A 22,990-nucleotide genomic window follows, 5' to 3' on the forward strand; every position below is an offset into this window, starting at 1 on the left:
GGATTCCCATTCAGTTTCCAGCACTTTCTCATTCACCCATGTTTTCAATGTTACTATATTTTAAAAAAACTTTATTTTCTTTCTCTTCTTTGTGCCTCCACTCCTGTCTATATGTGACCGTCTCCTCCCCAAGCACATATACAGTCTCCATTTATCCTGCTCCCAAGGTCTTCAGGGGTTAGTTAGAGTTTGCTGTGGGTTTTCCTTTTAAGAAGTCACAAGGTCGGCCTGAGGGGGGAAAACAATGGGCTCTGCCTTCAGTTGACTGGAAAAAAAGCATGTCACCAGAGCATGATGCGCCCAGGAGCCGCAACACACAATCCCTAATCGATAAAGAGGAAACAAAGATCCTCAGGCCCCCGGTGGGAAGACGTCATGTGTAATGCCAAGCCGGCCGCCCCAGCCCTCCTGTCTCTGTTCTCTCTGTCTGAACGCCTCACAGCTCCACACACACACACACACACACACACACACACACACACACACACACACACACACACAGATCTGTCAGCATTATAGATGGGGCTGAAAGAATAGAGCTTTAGATGGTGGGGACAGTGACAGCCACACAAATAGGAACATTTTGAGAGAACCTGGCTCAGAAAACACCGTCTCCTCTCTCCTCTCCCTGATGTGTTGAGATGCACATTAGAAGCCGAACCGTCTTAATAAGCAACAGTCATCTGCATTTGGTTCAGTGTGAATTTTTAGTTCACTATGAATTTTACATAATGCATGACTGCACAGTTTTGTCTGATCAAAGTGTGAACTCCTGCGTGAACTCAAATTAGCCGAGCCGCACTGAGATGCTTTCCCAAATTGAACTGAAGGATGTAAACATTTAGATTTTGCATTCTGTATACTTTCAATTAAATGCCAGCAAGCAGCCAACCTCGACTCATAATTGCAAAGTCATTAACAGATCTCACTTGTAATTTTCCAGTTTGTGGTGTCTTCACAAAGCCTGACATTTCTCCTTCATTAAACCGTTTCATCAGCTTGCTTATTAACAATTGCTCTGTGCCAAAATACCAACATAATTATGAGAAAACACGGAGTGTAATTATTCACAAAAATCGTGGCAAAGAACTTATTTGATAATTCATATTCAGAATACTTTATTGCTTCTCTTTTACACCAAACATAAAAGTATTAAAACGCTTGATGCATCTTCACTGAAATAACATTACCACATACTGAGTGTCTACTCTTTATACTATGAGCCTTATTGAATTCTACTTTTTAGCATTGAACCATAAAAGCCAAATCATGAAACTCTCCTAAAGCAAGTGTTCTCTTGTGTAAGTAACAGACAGAAATGCAAGGATATCTTAAAAACAAGATATTTTCCTTCAGTTGCCATATGATTTCCACAAATGTCTTGGAAGAAAAGGAGACAAAATGGTTGTTTTACTAATTCAAGAAGCACTACAGTGTCTGTTGATGTTTGAGTGAGATCGAATGTTATTGTTATTCAGTCCAATGAGAACTGAGCAATATGAGAGCCAAGAACCAAGCCATCCATCCATTTTGTTTGATACTGTTTATACAAATACTGTGCTTTAGCTCTATGATTACTGTTGTGCAAGGTTTTATATCCTGGAGTCTAACTGGTTTCATGTGGGTTTTATAAGGGAACTGCATACTGATAACGAATCAAGACTCCTAGCTCTTCTTTTCCTTGCCAGCAGATCCCTCTCATAGTGCAGGCTTTTCTCCCCGGACCCACACATGATTCCTGGCTCGGCCGTTATATTCGACCTGGATCCTTCGGCGTTCCGCTCTGTCTTTGCTCTCTTAAGTCAAGGAGTCCTATATTCCACGGCAAGGATAACGGCAGCTTTGTATGATGTTACTTCTGACATATTGAAGAAGACATCAGATAAATCTGTGCTTATCCTTGTTAGCAACTCGCAGACTCCGAGAGGCTCTGCTCCCCGAAAACACCATCGCTCAAGCTTGTGACGCTGGGTAAGACTGAGAGACTTTATGTTTATGTGACTCTTACAGTTCCATGGAGCAGCGATACTTTCTGTTGTACAGTTTTGAAAATGTGCTAATGTCAGCCAGTCCTTTTTGCAGCATTGAGATAAGGTACGGTGACTTTCTCTCTCACGGCTGCAGTCTGTTTTGAGTTTGTGATACGGAGAACTAACTGATTTGTCACCACAGGATGTCAACAGCAAATAAGTAAAAAAAAAAAAAAATGGCCTAATCTTTATAGGATGTGTTGATTTAGGGCAGACACGGTTAATTTCTAGACCATAATTATGCTTCATTCAAGTGCTGTTGAAACTATCACAATTATGAGTTGAGAGATGACACATAAAGTTCATAAAGTGGTATGGGTAATTTTCTATGAGTCACTGAGATGTGACGTTTAAGGGGTTTAAGTCTTGATGGAAAGATGGCGGACAGCATGGAGGCGGTGTCACCAATTGATGACAAAAGAGACATATAAGTTATTAGATTAATTAAAACATAAGTTACATGCCTAATTTTACATGCCAATTTTTTTCCTCTTCATTCTGCTGCTGCAGCACATAGTAGCTCTGTGCCACCTGATTTCAGCCACTGAAAAACTACTTTTGGGTCAATAATGTTATTATTTCTGAGCAAAAATACTTTATGCATTAATTCATAGGTTTGTCATTTGCAGCGTTCATGTCATATTGGAAGAAACTGACAAACTGGATGACATCTCATTGCTACAACTTGGAAATGTTCCTGTGTTTAACTCGTTGGAACGCCCCACATCCAAGATATCGATCGTCAGGTCAATTGTTGTGCCGCTCCTTCTTGTTGTTGTGAGCTACTTTTACGATCAGCCGATATCATTCAATTATTTCGAAAGGCCTCGAGGAGCAAAGGAAACCATCATCATTCTGTGTTGACACACTTTTAACACAATTTATGACCCCGAGCGAGAGACGCCGAAACCCACAAACAATTCCCACATATCCGGCTTGTAATTAGCACCGTGAGGCTGACGTGAATGCTTTTTTTCCCAGTCAGCAGCTCGCATTTACAGTAAATCCGACATGACGTGAACGCGGCATTAGCGCTTCTTAAAGCGACGGTGATGAATGTTAGTCCGTACCTCCTGCATTTATTTTGGGTAAAATGAATCAGAATGAGTCAGTTCTTCAGATCGTTTGGTATTGTAATTGTTTTTGTGATGTTTGGTAATTCAGCTGTAAATCTCTTCAGCGGGGTTTGTTGCATGTCACAGATCAGTCGTGTGTGGTTGGGAGACACAGACGAAACACTTGAAGTGACAGCAAGCTCCCACCTCTCTCTCTCTCTCTTTCTATGTCTCTCTCTCTCTCTCTCTCTATCGCACACATGCACATGCACAAGGGCAAAACGAGGTGAGCTGCCCCACCGGGTCCACATGGTACTTCACACTCTGCCAGCATAATGACATGGCGTGGGCTCTCGCCATAGCCAGCGTCTGTCCATCAGGTTCCCCAGAGCGAGCCGTTTAAAATGGATCTGGGTCACAGTGGGATCCCCTCTGTCCGCCCGGTGGAACCTGGAAGCATTTTATTCATTTGGGACAGAACTGCCTGCATTATTACAGCCAATCCACATGACACACTTAAGTGATAGCTGCTGCATTATGTATTACGCTTAGCAGGTATGTTCTTTGGCACACTCTCGAGATGCCGCTGAGCACTGTGTCAAATGGATTCACGATAGCGACGTCTCACTTTGCATGATAATACGTGCAAATACTAAACGCTGATATCGAGAAAATGCCAAAGAAATCCCATGAAATCTGCTCCACTTTCTTGGTCAGTGTTGGTGCGACTGCAGCAGCAGCAGCAGCAACAGTTTAAGGCTTTTCGGACATCAGCCGCTGTAAGGCAAATCGGGAGCTCTAGCTACAGAAATATCCTTTTGCATTCAATGAAAAACTAAACTCGCACTAGCCCTGGATGTTATATAACGTCAAGAACACTCAACAGTGGTTTGGGAGACATGCGTACAAGCTGCAGGCTGTGTCTGAACATTGTTTTCACTCGTGGCTGACTTCTTTTCCCCCCCCCCTCCTCGACCATCAAGAAATCGCGTGCCGTTAGATGTATGTTCGTAGATATGCGTAGGGGTGGATCGCTACAAGTGGTGGCAACTCCAATCTATGATTCAGCTCACTTCATGTTAACATAAGCTCCTTCACGGACACTCTGGAGTCCGGTGTGAGCGTCTAGTGTGTATAGTGTCTGGTGTCAGAAGCCCTCCAGGCATCAGGCATCATGGCTGCACATGCCTGCCCACATCCATCGCCGCAATCACGCCTTCGGTTTTTCCTTTGGTCCGAACAAGAGTGGAAAAGTTGACTTTGTTGCATTTGGTTCATTCAGGTTCATACTGCCCAATTAAAAGAGAACCAGGGGCTTGTTAACAAAAGTCACATGGACTCATATCTCGTTGATTGGAGTTTTGATAACCTGTCATCCCACCAAGTTAGAGATTTTAGATGCAGAAGGGGAGTCAAAACAAATCTGATTCCATTCCCTTTAACTTCAGCTAAGCATGATGGACTTGGCTGCACTCTTTGCTGTAATTTTTCCCTCCTCTGGTGTTCATACCAGTTAAGAACACATGAAGAAATAGCCGAATACGAGCATCAGTCCGGACTGTGGTTCGCCCTCAGTCCATTTTTCAACATCCATCTCCTTACACCCGTTAAACTGAGGCTTGTTTCTTGTTGCTTATTCTGATTACATTCTCACTCCTCACAAGCCGCACCGCAGTTTGCTTGGAAGAGGACTGAGACCTGCATGTTCAGGCGTCTTGGTTTGGTTATTTGGTGCCACCCAATTTTGAATGCCACTGTTCTCCCCTGACCAAACTGAACTAAAGGAGTAAACGCTCCAGATTCCAAATGAACATGCTTGGTGTGAACGTGCCCTCTGACTGCTCTCAGTTTAGCAGATTCCTCAGATGACAGCTCTGTGCTGTGTGACCGCTCAGTGTCCCTGGTCCCTGATTCATGCCTGTTTACATTTATATATCGACAGCCTGGAGAGTCCCGGGGCCGGACTTTTCTCTGCAATCCACCCACCTAGCTGCCTCACAGCAGCCACACTGGGGCTTCTCATGAGCAAACTAGAGATCTTTTTTTTTATAATGTTTCCTCAGTTTAGTGCCAGTTTTGGAGCTAATGACTGTACAATATCAGCAATAACATTCAAATATCTTACACAGTGGATAATTGGATCGCACACAAGCAAGCCCTGAACCAGAGTTAAACTCAAAGGAAATCATCTTAGCAGGGTGATTACCCCCAGTCAACTTTTGAACCTCGGTTAAAAACTAGTGGAACATTTTTATGTGTGAAATTTATGAGGTGTTTGGTTTCCCAACTGGTAAAAGGGATGCCTCTGCAATTACACAAATAGTAAAAGGTTGTTATTTATTTGGTGCAAAGCTGCTTTCATTCCAAGTTCATAGTAGGGTAATTTAGCTGAGCTTTCTGTAGCCGGTATAATTGGTCCCTTGATAAAAACCTGTGTGATTGGAAAGCAAAATACAGCTGCAGGGAGAATGGACTAAAGCCTTGTTTTATAATTGTAATTATGGTATATAGCTACTTAAGACCATTTAACTGGAGAAGCCTTTGTGTCCATTATTCTCCTGTATTGAATATCAGTTCAATTGAGGTTAACAAGGATTTCCAACAACACTGAACTGACTTCTTTTAGGTGAATCTTAATAGCACTAAGAAACTTTCCCTCCAACTGTTTCACATGCAGGATCTTATCAAGAGTCAAATTAAATTTCTGTTAGTAAATGTCACATCCACTCACTGGGAAAGCAACATAACTGAAAGACAGGCACTGGTCTTTGACAAAATAAGAGCACAACCCCCTGTCATTCATTCAAAGCTTTCTAAAGAGCTCATATGAGTCTTTCCAGGTATCGGTGCTCTGTTTTTCACTGTCTTTAGTCCGTTAATAGGATGATAAATGAACATATTTAAATGCAAATAAGGTTCGGCTATCAAATATCCACGCTTTGTATCATTTGCTGTTGGGAAAAGCTCTGCTTTGTGACAGTGAACCAGGCGTAATTGAACAAAGGGAATTATTTTCCCTCTCTGAAATGATTTAAATTCCCATTGCTGTCCGGTGATGGAGGGCTCAGATTGTGTTGCTTTGTTCTTTAACCATTTTAGTGCAAAATAACACAGCGTAATGTCACTAACATCAAATGACTTGTTAAAGTTGATCCTCATAGTTATAGCTACGATGGATTACTGTCAGGTATACTTGTGTGTTCCCATCTTAAAAGACTATAATCCATCATTTTAGCACAGTAATGGCCTACTGTGAATTCTGTCAAGGGGAAGAAATGCACACAAACCCAGAATTGAGCAGTGACAGTGTTTACTGCTCACTTCAGACAGGCAGGCTAAATCAAAGCAGCTCATATCTGTGGACTCATAACCACCGGCTGGATTTAGTACGGCAAAGCCAACTGACACTGCGCTGTCGACCAGGAAGATACGATCTGTCAGGCAGAGAATGCGATGTTCAACTCACAGAGAAGAAGCCTTTCTGTAAAGTGCTAAAGGATTAAATATACAGAGTGCAAAAGGAGAAAGTAGCAGCTCTATGTCCAGTTATTTCCTGCCATCATGTCATCAGAACTAGCCATGTTGGTTTTCAGTGTTAACTTTATTTGTTATTCTCACAATAGGTAACCACCAACATGATTACCAACACAGCCACCTGGATCTTACAGCCCTCACACCCAAATTGGGTAAGCAGACACAGTAATGAGATATTACATGGAGATAGTATTTAATTGTAGATGTAACACTGCATGTATAGTGCATGGATTTGCTATCTGGTACGATAATGTGAATTTTGAATGCATGCCACAGAAGTAGCGTGTGCTAGATCTCATCATGTCCGTATCTTTATGAGTATCTTTATACAGTATCCATGCTAAAAATCAGCTTCTTGTACCCTAAGTTTACGGAAGATTCAGTGATGGTGATTGGATCTGACTTGTTTAGCAGTGCCAAAATGATATATGAACGACCTCTAAATGGGACGTAAGCCAAAAGATTTTTTTCCCAGATCTGACTGAAATGATAGACTATTTCCAATTGCAAGGACGAAAGTATTCCTCTCGGAGGGAAATTAAAATGTGAGAAAACGATAAAGAAGGCCTTGGAGAAAATGAAAAACAAAAATGTACGATAATCAAAGGATTATCTGTGCAGTTTGCTGACGTTATTGAAAAACCAATTACTGTTATTGCGCCCCATCTATTTTTCTAAATGTGATTTTCTGTGAAAGGAGAGTAGCTTTTAGCATGGAATTACTGAATGGTCATACCTCTAAACTGCAATGAAACACCATGTAATTAAAGAGGGAATCAGCCTTACTTGTTTCCAGACCCCCTTTCCGACATTCCAGAAATTGCCGAGGCCGATGTTTTCTGTCAGTGTTTTGAGGGTAGAGCTAAGAGGTTGTCATTGAGTCATTATACAAACTTTTTCACCATTAATGGAGCACTGCAGTCTACATCCTGTCAATGCTTCTGCACCTCTTAAACAGGACGGTCCTTTCAGTGGGAAAATGGGTTTCGAAAGTACTTCCAGCACCAAATAAAACTCTTCAAATAAACCTTTTGAAGCCTATTTAGTTTTTAACGCGGATTGTAGCTGTAATGCATAATTCGAGAGTATAGTTGCCACGTTAGACTTGTGTTAACCCTCATGGCATTGCTTGCAATATTGCCGTTGAGCAAAGGCAACCTCTAGCGTAGGCAGTTTGCCATACTTGGTTTGGTGAAGCATACTGTGCACATTGTTTGTTATTGATCCTTTCTCTCTCACTTGGATTTGTTAGCCCACAGACAAATGAGATACGGTAAGTAATACACATGCACTTGGTGTTTATGTGTATCTTTTCTTGCCCTCTCATGTTTTCTTCCACATATATGATGTATAGCATATATTCAAAATTGTGTATCTGTATACCGGGGGTCATGGCAGGAGGGCATTTTTACTCTCATTTTTTCTTACATACTCTCTCTCTCTTTCTTTCTTCTATATCTCTGTTTGCTGGAAAGCATGCACTTTTTGCAGTCACAAAATCTCACACGGTTACACTCCCTGCCAATCCCTGACCTTTTGTCCAATCTCAAAATCTCTTATACACACCTTGATTCACTATTTTTTCTCCTTCACTCCACCTATCGGGCCTCACCCTCTATAACCCACACACACCTTTTCCAACTGAATGAATGTCTCCCCTCTACACCATATGTTGCTCGGTGTTGTGTGTCCCTGTCCTCCTTGCCGCAGTAGTCGCCCAGCCCTATTTTTAAGTCCCTGCTCCGCCCCGTCCCACCGCTGCTGCTTGCGCCTCCTGACCCATGACTGGGCGTCCCATATACTGTAGCCACAGGAGCGCAGGAGCAGCGCAGTGAACCACAATGGTGCCACACATACCGCTGACAGCCATAAATGTGAACTGTCATTCAAACGCATTCCAGGACCGACCACATGTCACTTGAAATGCAGGTTTGAGGAGCTGATTTGGTAGACGACAGTTAACAGAGGCAGCTCCCAAATCTCCTTTCTCTCCCTAATGCTCTGTAGAGGCTTTGCAACTGTGTCACAAATCTGGCAGCCATGTCTGGTGCCATCATGGAGGTCCAGAGAACTGGCTGTGTGCAAATAATGGCTAAATATGTGACAACCACGCTAGAAAAAGGATTGATACCTGAAAAAGATAGTTGTGAGGTGCATATAGATCCATTCAGTAACGGTTTAAGTAAATAATGAAGTGACATGATGCCTGATAAGGTCGATTTGTTTCCAGATTTGTCTTTAGCCCTTTTGGGCCTTGACCCAACTCCATAGTACAAGTTGTAGCTTAGAGTCAGCTCAGTTAACGGATCATTTATTTTCAACCTGGGCCTTTGTTTCCTACTTTTTGCCATCATGACGATCGATTGTGTTGAAAATTTCATCACTTACTTCACTGTAGAGCGGCCATATCTGCAGATCGCACACACACAGGGCCAACGGTAATCTCCAACAGTTAACTGAAACACATCCTGATTAAATTAATGAATCAAAAAACTGATTAAAAGCAGTTTTAATCGCTTTTTGAAATCAGCTGTTTGAGATTACCGTTGGCCCTGTGTGTGTGTGTGTGTGTGTGTGTGTGTTGGGACGGCAGCGCTCCTGGCAACCTGGAGGAACGCTCTGCAGTGAAGTAAGTGATGAAATTTTCAAAAAGGAAAATAAGGCTCAGATTGAAAATGTTTTTTGGCTTCATTAGCTAGCTAACTAGCCAGCAAAGTAATTTAGCGAAGCAACCAATGTTAATGTAATCACACAACTACTAGCCACTACTAGCGCTAGCTTCTACTAGATACATTAGCCAGTGTGCAAATACTGTTGCCAACTTGGCAACTTTGTTGCTAGATTTAGTCACTTTTCAGACTCCCAAAATCCCCCAAATCTAGCAAGTTTTTCTGACCATGGGTAACAATGTGTTGACTCCCAAAGCATTTGCTGATTTGTTTGTCTCCAAAGAGTTTTGATGATCACATGGTCTGCATGTGAAAATGTGCATTTTTGGAACAAATTGTATGTGGCTAGTGGAATCCATGTGTATTTAAAACAAATTACATGTGATTCATTCATTCATTTCATTTTCATGTGATGACATACCATAATATTTATTATTTACTGAATAATACATAACAATCATACCATAACAGCAAATATTTCTACTTAGAATTTTATTTAGATTTTAGTCCAGTACACTAATGGAGCCAATATACTGATCTTAGAAATCTTAGCAATGATGGAGCTGGCCATTGTCAGTCTGCATTCTTTTCATTAGATTTCTGCAGATGTATATTTTCACTTTTATCCCCATATATGCTTAAACAAAACTTGACAATACCAATTACAATACCTTCACATCATCTTTCCAAAAGCTTAATATGTTCAAATGTGAAAACATGTCATCACATGTAATCACTTGATTCCAGATGTGCAATATTCATGGTGTCACATCCAGAACATGTGCTTCACATGTGATCATAAACCCCTGAAATGTGACAACATGTTATCACACACTGTCACATGTGAGCGACATATTGTCACATATGAAATTCATATTTTTATTTGCTAGCTAACAGACAGATCAGACAGCACAGAAATTATCCATGTCTGCTCAATTCCAGTGAGACAGACGTTTAAAAAAGCAACCAGCTGTTCTCAGCCATTGTTGCCCAAGAGCTGAAGACCTCCAACATGGCTGCCAGAGAGTGTGTTACATCGCCTTAAAGCCCTCTGTACCCTACTCAGTGTTTTTTTATTTTTTTATCTTCAATCTTCCCAGCACATTGCCCCTTGCCCTCACACTCCCCGCCTCTCCTGCAGTCAGGACCCCCAGTGTATGAGCTCCATCTTCCTGTCTGCTGATTGACTGATTGTGTTCTGATTGCACTGCACCGATTTCTCCCGTGTCCCCTGTAGAGCGACCGCAGCGGATGAACAACATCCTGACCTCGGCCACGGAGCCCTACGACCTCTCCCTCTCCAGATCCTTCCAGAACCTCAGCCACCTGCCGCCCTCCTATGAGCTGGCCATCAAGTCTGACTTAAGTAAATACTCGTCCTCCCTCCACAGATTAAGTAGGTGGTCCTTCATTAGATCCACCGTCGTGTTTTGCTTGATCGCCTGCCACTGCAACCGCCTGCCACTGGCAATGCACCAAAAGGCGGGAAATGAGATTGCCCTGTACATTAAAGGATTGCCACATGCACCATGACCGCTCTGGTGATGCAGCAGCATCTGAATAGCAATGTCCATTACAGAGACATGCATCATGATAAGTATTTCCAGATTTTGTCAGATCAACACGCAGAGTCGTCTCGCTCTCTCACCTCTCACTGAAATAAACTTCTCCTTAAAATGCATGACCACACGTTAGAGCCTCCATACTCGTTTCCATCATCACCTCCATCTATTGGCCCATTGATTGACATCTAATTGGCGTGTAATTTGGCTCCATCTGCGGCCCATGTCATGTTGCTAATGTCTCTTAATGACATATTAAGAGCCATTTCTTCAGCTGAATGGCCCCTATATGCCAACAAGATGGCGCTTTAATGTCTCAGCAATGCTATCTGGGTCAGCTCCATTATCTTCATTGTGACATTTTCGGCGCAATGATGATGTGACTGCTACCATTGTCTTTCTCTATCTCAGGACAGTTGCATGCTCTGTGGTCTTCAAGCCAATTTGTGATTGGTTGCACGTGTTTGGCTATAGCTACGGCCATTCTTTCCTTCTGGGATGTTGATGCAGCTGCAGTAGGAAGGAGGCCTGTTGTTCTATTGCAGCTTTGTTTGTCTTTTTCTGCATAATCAAGGAGTGCAAACATGTCATGTGAGCAACACTGATCATGTATGTGCTTCTTCATACTCAACACTGTGCTGATTCTTCAACCCGAATGCTCTGTTGGAATATATTGACCAAGGCACACTCTTCAGTAAATGGATATATTTGGCTTTCCTTGGAGGATCCTCATATGTTTAATGAAGAACTGAAATTGACGTTGAGCTCCAGAAGGTCTTGCAAATACGGTTCAACTAGAACCTTAAGGGCACAAGAAAAAACAAATATAAAATACAGCATTTTTAGTTTATTACCTCCGCTTTAAAATCCATTTTTCATGCATCAGTTTTTGGGATGAACCAATTTCAGAGAGAAGCTTAAAAATTTGAATTAGAGTGATGAGTGATCACCAGAGAGCGACTGTTTGGTTGCACCTCTGCTCCTATCGTTTGAGCATGGAAATTCAAAATCAGTGAACTAATCGAAACAGCACATTTTCCCACACCGCTTTTACTCTGACTTCACTTTCACACATGCATATTTTAATACGTTAAAGTACACAGACAATGAACGCGAGCTGCTAAGTGTGCCAGAATTTTTTTTTCATGCTTGTCAGCCGAATGATTTGAGCGCTACGATGGAAATAAGTCACACTGCATGCTTGCTGGTGTACTGTATTTGAATCTATCACATTTAACTGATTTCTTGACTGTGAATCTTTTATAAAAAATAAAAAAAAGAGGGAAAATTTCCTTTAGCCTCAAGAACTTTTTTCTGGGTTGTCTTTTGCAAAATGATTCCCCTATGAAAACACTGCCGAACCGATCCCATGTATCCCCATCCAGAGTGTTCTTGTGCCTTCAAACTATTATTAGCAGGAATTAATTGAATGCATAGCAGCTGTTTTGGAATTCTCTGCCTCCACAGCGTTATGCTCTGAGATATTCATTTTTTTATTTTTTCGTCTTACACTGTCATAGCAAGCTTTTAGCATTTGTCTGCGAGTTGTGCTGAACTCATGCGAAACTGTCACTCACTGTCCTTGAGTCTTTAGAAAAGGTTTCACACTGAGAGAATACTTCATGCAACGTGTTACTGGTCGCTCTTCAGTGAATGGTTGCGATGAGAAAACATGCAACAGTACAATCTCTTTTCAATACATTCTTTTATACGTTTGCCTTTTCTCTCCCTTATCAACTCTGGGCTTTGCTCTTATCTTGCAGGAGCCTTGTACACACACGGAAAATCACAGAGACGAATCACAGTGAACTACAAAGAGGCTTTCAGTTTGAGACAGGCCCCGCACACCCCGCAGAATTTTGTCAAACAAGCAAGTCCTCCCTTTGCAGGAAGCTCTTCCGCTCTTGAGTACCTAAAAAAAAAAAAAAGAAATTCCACGTTGTAGGTTCGAGCATGGGCGAGGTCTTTGGAAACGAGCCCAAAAGTAATATAATTAGTTGCTTTTTTTAATTAAACCATCTGGAGAGATGATGACTAAATCAAATTAGTATGGTTAATTTGCCATTTTAAATGCATGTACTCGTATGTGTGTGTGTGTGCGTGTGTGTGACTCCTCCTCTTTCATCCTGCCTGTCCTTCAGCGATGTCTAACAGGCAGAGATGGAGGACACTTCTCTAAAATAACCCGCTCAGCTCCTCGAAGGAGGCAGCAAAGGAGGAATGAGAAATCTTATTTGGCTCTGTCTTCTCCCTTCTTAATCACCCTAAAAGGGATTACAACACCCTTCAGAACAAACGAGCCTCCTTAATCCTCCCAACGAGAAAAAGCAAAATGATATTACTGCGTCTCCCCCTTTTACCTTAACCACGCCTCTTCCAAATCCTCTGTAAAGATCACTTTGTAATTGATGTTTCACCAGTTTCACAAGTGTTTGTGCATTGTATGATTACAGGCCTTTCTGCTCTACGCTGCCCATTGCGATCAATAGCTGACACATAAATATCCTCACTATACTGAATCTAATCTAGGAGAGTGGGAGCTGGGGTTTAATTAGCCGATGTTAGCAATTTCCTGTGTTTGCAGTTCCACTCCACGTTTGGGACCCTTTGGCTTCTTGCAATCATGTTAATTGTAAAGTGCTACATTTTCCCTTCTGCAGATAAGAGATCAGGCATTTAAATCATTTCAGTCACTTAAACTATAAACACTGAAGCATGCGTGCAGTCATCAAAACGCAGCCCTTAAATCAAATGGCTACAAAGGCAAAGTGACAGGACGTGCATTTCGAGATCATTGTTAAGCCCAGAAACCTTCAATCAAAATGATTGTTTAAGCAGACGTAGTTTAATAGTGTGTTTGTCTTATCATAGCAGCACATTATGTATTCCCGCCACATTACCATTTGAGTGCATAATCCTCACAAATCTCTCACAGTAAAGGGATACTTGAGATTGACCTATTAATGGAGCTATGGGGCATGGCTTGTCGATCGTCTGTATGCTTGTAGCCTCTGGTTGAGTTTGGTTGACATTTTCTACCATAATGTCACATCTAAACTAACCCTTGGGGGAAAAAATGCTAGAGCACATCGCCACAGGCCAAAGTTGGGCCTCCTTCATTAGTAATGCACCGAGCTGGGGAGATGAAACCCCTTATGGAGGGACAATAAGGTGACCTTCTGTATCCAGGCATGACATCTCTCCCAGGGAGATAGTATTGCGCAGGCATCCAGACAGAAACAATTCCCATCTTCCCTCTCCACAACTCAGCGAAGCATGGTATGGTCCTAATACGGCCATTCGACCTCTGTGTTCTTCAGTAATTAAGTACCGCAGAGGTAACGACCCCTCAGCCATAACAGTTAATCAGAGTGGTTCCAGGGTGCCATTCCCCTATGTGCCAGCTCTGCCACAAAACAGGTAGATGTTTCTAAAAGTCCACAGAGAGGTGATTGCTGCCTGTGGTTAATACAGTTGTAATGACTTTACCATTAGAGGCATGTTGGCACACAGTGAAGAGACCCTCCTGCTTTCTGGCAGAAGAAATAAATGACCGGCTACCCATTCAGGCACCACTAGCGGCTGAATTGTTCAGGATTGCGGCGTGCTGATAGTCCTCTCCACACTGAAGGACAACTACGCTGATGAGAGTCACTGGTTCCCCGTGGAAATAAAGGACAAAATAAATTCAGCGGTGTGAATAGGGCTCTCAAACCGCTGGTGTGTGTTTATAGTCGTTATCGTGCTGGCCCTTCAACAGCAGCCGGAAGGTATAGAATATGCATAACGAGAAGAGAATAAAGTGTCAAAGTGTAAAATTCCCTCCCTGTCTGCCTCTCAGTGGCTACGTTTACCTTCCCAGACACTTCCATTCTTAACCCGGCTACTCAGGTAACCTGGTTTTGCTTAGACTCGGGTCTTGTACTCTGAGAAACCCCATTAAGATGCCCGCACAGTGTAATGGGTACATTTTGAGGTAAAAAAAAAAGCAGTACCAGTTCTTATAGCACTATTCCTGTTGGGATCATCATTTCTCTCCCTTGTATTCGAAGTAACCTACTGCTCAGGCAAAGAGGGAGGGGGAAGCTCGCAGCCGAACCTTTTCACACTTTTTGCGGGCGTACCGTTCTATTTGTGGGTGGGACATCACAGTTGGACAGGAACATTCTGTTAATTGGTTTATTCATGGAAACAGGGATACAGTTTACCTGACGGTAAAGGTCAGGTTTTTTGCACCGATCATACAGGGAGAAATCCATCGTAGAAGAGGAAGAGAGACCAATTTCTGCACTGACAGCAGCCTCAATAGACCAGAATGCAATGCTGCTACAAGATGTTGTGTTTTAAGTAACGAGTGCTGCTGTGATCATAGACATGCCCCAGTGTTCACGAACTAGCTGACTAGCTAGCTATATTTATATGCCCATACAACTACCTTTGAAAGCAACAAGTTCACGCCCCATTTCGGGGGATTGTTGAAAGGCATTTTGGGAAACGTAGGAAATCACTAACTGAAGGCAGGTTGAGGGAAAGTGGATACACCAAAAACGTAAATTAGAACATTTCATCACAAAGTAACTCCTGTAGTACATTGAACATCACAGATTGATGAGATCTAACAGTATACAGCCTAATAGTATAGCTGGGATATACTGTCCACGTAATCATCGTTATCTCTGTCTCCTTGCTGCCCCACTCAGGTGATAAGGATATCGATGAGTACTACATGAGGAAGCATCATCTTCCTGACTTTGGAGGCCGGGGACCCACCCACATGGTGAAGCTGAACGCAGATCCCCAGCAGCAGCAGCGGCAGCGTCCCCGTCGCGTCCAGAGGGCCATGTCCCAGGACCACGTTCTGTCTCCTCCCAGGACGCCGCGCCGCGGCGACTACGGCCTGTCTTCGTACGGCGACATGGCAGCCGCCGCTTACGGAAGCAGCCGCCACCTCTCAGAGGAACAGTTGCTGTCGGCGGACCGCCTGCACTCCCAGGATCCCTTGCTGTCCCCGGCGATGCGCCGCGACAAGTTCCGGGAGAAGGCCATGGCACGGGCAATGTCTCACGCCGACATGCTGATGCCCACCACGCCTGTCATGGACCGCCACAAGATGACCAAGATGCACTCTCATCCCAGTGCCTCTAACGACTCCTACAACACGCTGACGGTCAACCACCAAGCGACCACCTCCAAGAGGCAGGCGTTTGCCTCGCGACGAACACACACGGTGGACCACCTACAGTACATCCCCGGCCACCACCATAACTACCGCACTGCCAGTAAGAACGAGGTAACTGTTTAACCCCACAGTGGCCGGCCAAAGGATTCCTGTGACGGACCACAGCGAGAGCAGCAGAAAACCCCAAAATCAGCAAGTTTCCTAAGCCGAGGTGTTAGCTCTTCTTTTTAAAGTAACCTCCTACGTTTAAACTCTTCTTGCTTTTTAGCACAAGCTTCCTGTGTCATCCAGATTTGGGTCAGCGTAACTAGAATCAACACTGGCAAAGACATATGTACTTTTCTCTCTTAGAGCAACATAAGGGCTTTGCACGTTGACACATAAGGAATGCTTCATGTCAGAGGTTCGACAGCGCAAAGAAAATATTTTTTAAACCGGAAATGGGACTGGAAGGGAATTGTATCAACTTTATAAATATATAAATGTACTATATTTACTATTTGTATTTTCAGTCCTTGTTATAGCTTTAGAGATTCTCATTGAACTTGACTGATGTAAGCACTTCAAGTGGTGCCTCTTAAAATTGTCCCATTTCAACAATGAAGTGGATTTGTGGGTTAAAAAGCACAATTAATGAATTCCCTTGGTTTTGTTTGTTATTTTACTCTTCTTCTTTGATAAATGGCCAGAACATATCAGCTTATTAGTGAAAACTGAGGCTATTTCTGTTGCATACAATAGATGATTGTAAATAGGCTATATTAGCAGCATTAAAAACAAGAACAGCTGGCCCTTTGGCTTTATTGGTTTTTAAGTTTTTTCTCCCACCCAGAATCTATCACGGATTCACAAATAATGATCTTGATCTTAGATAAGACAAAGTTCCCAAATTAATACTATTTCCACAAATGTCTGCAAAAATGTGTGGACATATTATCTATATGGGGATTTTTTTTTCTTTTGTAACTCGTGGTATGCTCGTATCGTAGAATGACTGTGTATGGCTATGGTTGAATCAACCTCTTACCACTGTCAATTGGCAGCTTCCGACTGTAGGCACTAAAATCCACAGGTGAAAATGTAATCTAATGGTTGTTTGAATTAGCTTAATTTCCGTTCACACGTTTCCTTGCTTTATCGTCCATGGGGATGATCCCTGTTTTGTGTTTGGCCAAGAATAGCTGCTTCCATCTCTACATATCAGGTACTCAGTGTTGTATATTTATGGCGTCAGAGCTGAGGAGTATAGTCGTAGTTATGTGGTTACACTGGTTAACTTGTTGCAGCTGTGTTGATGTAACTAAAACAATCAGTAAAGAGGACATCATCGTCATAATCACTAGTCAAGCAAGGATTAAAACTGTGAATTGTTTGTCCAGACGTTTTCATTAAAGCAATGCCTTATTGTGTGGAATCCCATACGCTCTTAATTGAACAATCATGCTTTTGTGTCACATGTCTCGTGTCTCGGCTTTTGTGCAATATTTTGATTATGATTTACCAGCAGAACCAGCAGTAAAAGATACACAGTAATAGGTGATACGGTACATATACCTCAGAATCTCTCGAGACTAAATTCAATTGAAGGTGGTGAGCCTGAATTCATCTAAAACTTTCAAAGGAAAAGGGGGAATCACAATCAGTTGAAGGATGCCATTCCTATCAAAATTAGGGAGTGTTGCTGAATTTATTGTATTTATCTGATTTAAATTTGTTTTAGGCCTGTAGCATAGGCTTTTTTTTTATACAGTATCTTTATTTTCAGCTGTTCAGTCAGATGACATGGGGAGTCCAAAGACCGCAGTATGAAACATGACAACGTGCTTGTATTGTCAAATAGTGTGATGGATAAAAACAGTTTCCGGTATGAAAATCTTGTCTGTATTTCAGTAGATCCAGATGTTGAAACATCATGGTATCCACTGAGCCAATGCACTGTCCATTCCTAAAGTTGCAAGAATTGTGGGTAGCATTTCTCTTTGTGATAACACTCTATAACAGTCTGAGGGTATAACACCAGATTGGAGATCAATGTTTTTTTACAAACTGACCTTATTGTACAGATAAAACATCAGCAACATTGCTGTTGCAAATATTCAAATACTATCAAATATTTGAGTTGTAGGCTGTTGTATATAGAGACTTGAATACAATGTCATTTGCAATTTGAACAGTCTCATTTCAAAGGCAGAAAAGCAATGTATCATTACACACAATACTACGATTCTGTTTAAATAGGCTCATGTCATGTTGCACGTCTTTCTTTAGTTATCTCAAATGTTTTTTATGACGATGTAGGGATATGGACAGTGTGGGTGTGACAAATGTTGGCCAATGTATCTTGAGTTCACCAGATTTATTTCTTTAAATTGTTTTAACTTGATGTGCTACTTTACTTTTTTATGTCAGGCCTGCATTAAATGATGTCAAACAGAGATTTTTTTTTTCCAATATTATGCTATTTGTACATATGATAGTAAATCAAAATAGAATGCAGGTTTTTTTTTTTTAGTGCTTGCAGGTAATGAAGTACATTTGATAGCCTTTGCTCTTACATGGGGGTGGGGGGGCGTGACAACTGTGGCAACCATCAGTAGACTGGTTAAGACAGGTCTCTGTAACCATCCTTCTTGCTCAACTAATCTTCAACGTTCACCAACTTCTGGTCCTGCTTTTCACTTAATCAATGATGATGTCATCCCAAGAGCCTTTTTCTCTATGTGCAATATTTCCTACTCATGCAGTATAATGCTATATAGCCACGTATTATTTTTTAAAAGGTTGTGAGGTTAATTTGCTGCCATAAAAGCTTTGTTGTCCTTTTGATGTACTGTATTTGTCTTTCATAGTCAAAGGTTTTTTTTCTAATACAGCTTAATGTGGTATGAACGAAAAAGGTGTCTATGTAATTGCACAAACAATGGGAGACTAATTTAAAAGCTTCGAAACAACAACATATATGACTGTTCCTTGTGCACTGTTTTTTTTGGTTTGTTTACAAACTATTAAAGCACATCACATGTGTATTGTATACATCTATCTGATCGGTTCATACTTTTTCCATATTTGTGAAATGATATTACTGATATTACAAACAGAATGATTTTGTTGGTTATTTAAAGTTGCTACCAGAAGAATTTGAAAATTGATGACTGGTGACCCCCAAAGTCGTCAAATTAGTAGTGTTTTACATCACTGTCGCAATGATGATGCAGCTGGATCACATTAGCTAAGTGCCGCAGCTAACTTTAGCTAATGCATCAGTTTGCCTAGTTTCTAACATCAGTGTCATACCATTAACTAGTTTGTTATCGTGGGAATTTGATTGAACAGATTTTTGGGGCTTCAGTGTGGACTGCCAAAATCTTCCTCTTCACAAGCTAATTGCTAACCCTAACCCTAACCGATAGCTAACAAGCTAACACTAGCTAACTACGCCCAGTGTTACTATTCAGCTTAACAGAGTAACATATCATCACTCCAATAAAAACAATAGTTAATGTAAAATGTTTGTAGTTACATGTTCACTCAATTATTGGCATTGTTTCAGCTCAAACTAGCTAATGTTGGCGTTAGCGGCTAACTCTACCTTGCTATTGTCCAGGGCAAGTGATAGAAAGCAGCTCAGCGTCGGTCTTGAACCCCTTCAGCTCTCTCCAACTACTGAACGCCCGTCCGAGGTTCACTCATGGTCTTCCCCCGCCTCTGTCTCTCTCATTCTTCGCTCTTTTTGCCTCCATCAAAGCCTTCTTTTAGCATTTTATTGAAGAGGGAACAGCTGTTGGAAGTGATGTTCTTTCAATGGTTCCACCATCTGCCATTTTGAGTAGCTTAATGCTGTTCATACAAAGTGAGGCCAGTGATGCCACCTCTCTTCCAAGGAAAGAAGCTATTGGCTGCTCAAAAACTCGCTAGAAGTTGCCAGATGACGTCACAAATTAATTTCCATATGAATATATTTGCTACAGAACCCTTCTCTTAGCAGAGGGAGGAGCTACGTTGTGTATGGGAAGTGATGTGATCATGAGAACACTTTGCATTAGACAAAGCAAATAGCGGCAGCGTTGCCAACTGTTTTCCAAGGAAAGTAGCCATTGGCTGCTCAAAAAGTCGCTAGAAGTCACCGGATGATGTCATACACTTAATTGCTATCAATATATTTGCTTCAGTCTCTCTCTCATCCGACTCTCAGCGGATGGAGGGGGGCTGCGCTGTCATTAGACATTTTTGGATTAGACAAGCAAGTAGCGCAAATCAGCATCAACCGTACCGATTTGTCGCCCTTTAACACCGTTCTCCATGGTCCAAAAAAAGTAGCTAGATTTGTCGCTGGACGCTTGAGAAATAAAGTCGCCAGGAGGTCTGAAAAGTCACTAAATCTGACAAAGTCACCACATTGACAACAATGAGAGAGGCAGTCTTCTCCCTGTTTTGGTTGAGGCACTTCCTTGGTGCCATAAATTAATCCTGCGCAATTTGCTGGCAATCGTACCTGGGGACACATCAAATAAACACATGAGAGCAAGAATAAACAAATTTTCTTTGTGATCTCATATATCCATTATACGATAGTATCAAAATTAATTTGCAAATGATATATTGAGGTAAATACTCTACACACAGCAACCCTAACCCAATAAACTGTTCATCTGTTATGCTAATGGTTAAGTTCAGCCAACCAATTTGCTTGCTCAACACGGTCTGTTTTGATGTGCGATGGCAAAATTATTAGCCTTGATGGTTTCACCTTTAGCTGGGTTGCACTTTGCATCATGTTTCTACAAACTTTATTGTAGAAGTCATGCCACATGACGATGGTCATGAGTATTTTCTGCATCATAAATATACTACTGCTAGCTGACTTGTGTTGTCAGTGTTGAACCATTTGAGAACTGTTTGTGTTTGTTTCACTCAGGAGGTGAGGAAAGGTATAGATCGATATATTGGCAATTAAGCCAATATATCGGTCTAATCCTAATTTACATAGCACACTGTAGTCTGCAACTGTTGGTTTTCTCAAACAGCTTCAGCAAGTTAACTGTTGTTGGGGTCTTTTTAATTGTTCTAATTAGGTTATATAAAACTCAACTTAATTCAAATCAGTACAGATGTGTCTGTCTGTTTATTTTTCTCCAAACAGGGCTTTGCCTAGCAGGCTGAATCTATTGAAGGTCTGTGTACATCTGGTCACTGACACCATCAGCAGAGAGCATTGAAAACCACTATTACTTTTATGACACATGTATTAATACCCACTGTTTCCATCACATCCCAGGCCATCTCAAACCTTCTTGAAATTCATAGAAGAGTGGGTGGGAAATGCATTCCTCACAATACGAGAACAAAACCTTGTAGTTACAATAGTGCACAGACAAATGGGCAAGTAGGAAATGGCAATGGTTTCCACTTCCTTCAAGACCCTGCCATTTGCATTTAGATGGAAAAAAGAACACGGCTATTTGGACAAGTGTGGCACAAATGGAACAGTAGTGGTCAAATGTTTGGTCATTAAACCGCCTCACTCCATTATCTCAGCACCATCATCTGCCCTATTAATTCAATATACTGCTTGAATGATCCTAATCATCAACAATGACCATAGCTATAAGAGTGTAAGACTGAACAGCCATACCAAACATAAGATAGCATGTTGTAATAGATCGGTCGTCCCATCAAGATGGCTCTGCCTCCAGGAAACAGGTGGTAGGTCCATTCAAACCAAATGCCACAGCCAACATTGTAAAATATCCATGTTTGGCCATAAATCTTACCATTCAGTCACTGCGTATCAGTAAACTCTAGCTTGGAGGTCAGTTATTTTGATAGGATGACCTTTCCATCTTGTAAGAAGAAGAAAAAACACAGGCCTCCGGGATGAAAGTCTGGCACCGCGACTCTCGGAGTATGAACTTTCCGCCTTTATTTCATTTTCTTTTATTATTTGTTGGAATTTGTTGGCCGAGCCGACTTGCGGAGTGACGGATTTCAAAAGGCTGCAGCTGACCTTATGCATCACCACCTACCTGATCTGATCAGAAGCCGCGGCCCCATGAAGGATAAGTTTCTCTGTGATTGATTGATTGTGCCGGGGCGAAGAGTAACAGGATGAGCGGGGAGCCGGCTAGGCGGCGGAGTATTCGGTACACTCACCCACCGCACCGCAGAAACACAGGCTGACCGTCCACCGGGGGAAGAAATAAGAGCCGTTACTCCAGCTGCAATTACACTTTAATATCCAACACGTCCAGAAGTTGGACAACGGGAGCTCATGTAATTTATGGTTCACCGCCAGAGCTCCCAACCCCAGGGGAGTAATGTATGGATGTGGGCAACATGTAAATGCAGGGAGTAAATAGGGCAGGGTGCTTAAGGAGGCAGTGTGTGTGTGTTTGTGTGTGTGAAGAGTGTGTAAACACCGTGACATTCACCGGTGACCATTCTACCATGGGAGTCTGATGATGAATGCACCTAATAGGCCCAGGCAGTTCTCCTTGCACTAAATACCCCCCACACACACATACACACACACCACACACAGCACCCGCAGGCGGCTCATATCGATCCCTCCAGCACACTGCTTCACCACCGCTTAAATGAGAGCAGTCAATAGCGTAGCCGAGTCTGAGATGGCCCCGAGTGTTTCCTCTCTGGAATGGATAGTTGTTGGATGCAGGAAGGGGAAGGGAGGATAAGGAAGGGGGGAAAGGGTTGGGGGGGGGGGGGGGGGACGTGTACCTACAGCTTACAGAGAGGAAACCCATTGAAACTGACTGTGATATTCTTATTCTGCCAACGTAGAATGTTTCACAATGCTGCGATTTTTTTTCTCGTTTTATGAGTTTTGAGTTTGTAAAATCAAGAAAAATGAAATTCTGAGATGCTGAGATGCTTGAAAGAAAATATTGACAGCGATGTTCCTGTACCAACATTAAACATCTATATACTTTTTTCCAATGTCTAG

The 22,990-nt window shown here is 42.1% G+C and overlaps 1 protein-coding gene across 3 annotated transcripts in view; it reads left to right on the plus strand.

Annotated features, from left to right (window-relative positions):
- The window catches only part of shisa6a (shisa family member 6a), a 66,568-nt gene extending 50,416 nt beyond the window's left edge, over nucleotides 1–16,152 (plus strand). The window contains exons 5-8 of one of the 3 annotated variants that reach the window (XM_071896107.2): nucleotides 6,709–6,771; nucleotides 7,872–7,892; nucleotides 10,526–10,684; nucleotides 15,551–16,152. In XM_071896107.2, the coding sequence (XP_071752208.1) occupies nucleotides 6,709–6,771; nucleotides 7,872–7,892; nucleotides 10,526–10,684; nucleotides 15,551–16,152 (845 nt within the window). The remainder of the gene's footprint in view (nucleotides 1–6,708; nucleotides 6,772–7,871; nucleotides 7,893–10,525; nucleotides 10,685–15,550) is intronic. The other 2 variants (XM_071896108.2, XM_078284663.1) reach the window with 2 other exon arrangements.
- The last annotated feature ends 6,838 nt before the right edge of the window (nucleotides 16,153–22,990 follow it).

Source organism: Centroberyx gerrardi, chromosome 7, assembly GCF_048128805.1.
Source record: "Centroberyx gerrardi isolate f3 chromosome 7, fCenGer3.hap1.cur.20231027, whole genome shotgun sequence".
Classification (NCBI taxonomy): Eukaryota; Metazoa; Chordata; class Actinopteri; order Beryciformes; family Berycidae; genus Centroberyx; species Centroberyx gerrardi.